Source organism: Urocitellus parryii, chromosome 1 (assembly GCF_045843805.1).
Source record: "Urocitellus parryii isolate mUroPar1 chromosome 1, mUroPar1.hap1, whole genome shotgun sequence".
Lineage (NCBI taxonomy): Eukaryota > Metazoa > Chordata > Mammalia > Rodentia > Sciuridae > Urocitellus > Urocitellus parryii.
Window position 1 is genome coordinate 113,389,488 of NC_135531.1, and position 1,644 is coordinate 113,391,131.

General features: G+C 47.1%; 1 protein-coding gene across 1 annotated transcript; it reads right to left on the minus strand.

Moving 5' to 3' along the window:
* Positions 1-383: 383 nt before the first annotated feature.
* On the minus strand, positions 384-1,436 carry LOC144254059 (zinc finger protein 474-like). Its single transcript, XM_077796846.1, has one exon. It carries the CDS (start codon positions 1,434-1,436, stop codon positions 384-386), a length of 1,053 nt encoding a protein of 350 aa, XP_077652972.1.
* Between the last annotated feature and the right edge of the window lie 208 nt (positions 1,437-1,644).

The window sequence follows — 1,644 nt, forward strand, 5'->3', positions numbered from 1 at the left end:
ATAAACCAGCAATAAATATTGGCTGTTGGAATGGGAATTATATCTCTGCAATGTAGACACAGCATTAATGACTCATTTTCAAATAACAGTCTCTCCCAGGGATAATTGGTATGAGGGATCAGGGAAGAAAGAAGTCCATCTCTTTTAGGCAGCAGAATTGAAGAGGAATATGAACCCACCAGGCAAGGGTGTTCTTAGGTCTACTTTGTCAAGAGAGCTATTGCCCCCAGAGTCCACAGGGGATCAACTTGGACAGGCTGCATTGAGGCAGAAATAAGACATTGAAATAAACCATCCTAGGGGCTGAGATGACTGATTTAGGGAACAGTTTTTTTCTTATTCCCTTAGAAGCTGAATGTATCCCCAGATACACCTAATGCATCTTACATGGCATGAATTACCTTATCAGTCACACTGGGTGCTGCCATGTTCTTTTGATGCTTGGAATTAGTGGATGCATTTAGGCCATCTTTACTTCCTAAGGTCAAATTCTGAACTTGTGATCCATTGGATTGAGCTTTGCAACTCTTCTGGTGCACCAGAAGGCGATCTGGGGCAAAAGTCCGATTACAGTTTGGGCAGGGCACAAGTTGAGCTTGACTTGACTCCTCTTGGCTGGGCCATCCAGTTGGAAGGGGCTGAGGCTTCTGTGGGAGTGGCCGACGGAGCTCCTTAGGAAGCCTGTCGTTTTCTGCTTTCCACTTTTTCAGGCATTTGGGCTCATGAATAGGAAGGGAGAGTGTGCCAAATTCCCTACCACAAATGTAGCAGATGAGAGTCCTTGGTCGGGCTGGGATACCACTAGAAGCTTTCTTGGGGCTGAGAAGATCATCAGAATTGTTGGGGTTCGGTACTCTGGGACCTTCACCCTTTGGCTTGCAGCTTCTCTGGTGAACAAGGAGACGATCTGGCAGGAAGGTGCGGCCACAAAACTCACAGGGCAGCAACTGAGCCTGGGCACTCTGAAATGCTGCCTCATTTTCTGCCGTAAGACTGTAGGACCCACTGCCACTGAGAGGCTGAGGTTTGGAGGGTTCTGGCCTCCTCAGGTGTTTGGGCAACTTGCTGTTTTCAATACGCCACTTCTCCAAGCACTGGGGTTCATGAATGGCTAGTGATTGGGACCCAAATTCTCGGCCACAAATGTAGCAGACCCGGAATCCAGGCCTGCGGGATGGGATCACAGGGAGGCTCAGCTGGTTTTCCGACATTGTGCTCCTAATTGGCCTTTTTGATAGTATCACTGTTCCAGGTCTACTTTTCTGAGCATTTGTCTTTATTTTTTCCCTAGGATTGACACACTCTGCTTCTGGCAAAAGGCTAAAATGGGTGTCACTCAATAGGATGCCTTGGTTGATGAGGAAGGTAGGTTCCTTTGAGTGGTGGAAAGTTTGTTGCAATTCGTTGGAAATATTTTCCTTCTTTTGTCTTTCCATTAACAAAGAAGGTTTTCTCTAGAGCTTGCTCTGATTTGAGGCCAGACTCACTCTGGGCTTTTGCTTACAGTGAAGGCTTAGAATGAGGTTGGCTGTCCTGGGGTTCCATATTGTTGATAGTACCTTAGGCCCAAAGACCATGACTCAGAGCTTCATTGCAGGGCCGCTGTCTGGAATGTTGGAAAGTCCCCATGAAACCTCAGATGTC

Excerpts from the sequence above, each read along its gene's own strand:
- LOC144254059 (XM_077796846.1), bottom strand. The coding sequence starts at position 1,436 with ATGGAAAGACAAAAGAAGGAAAATATTTCCAACGAATTGCAACAAACT.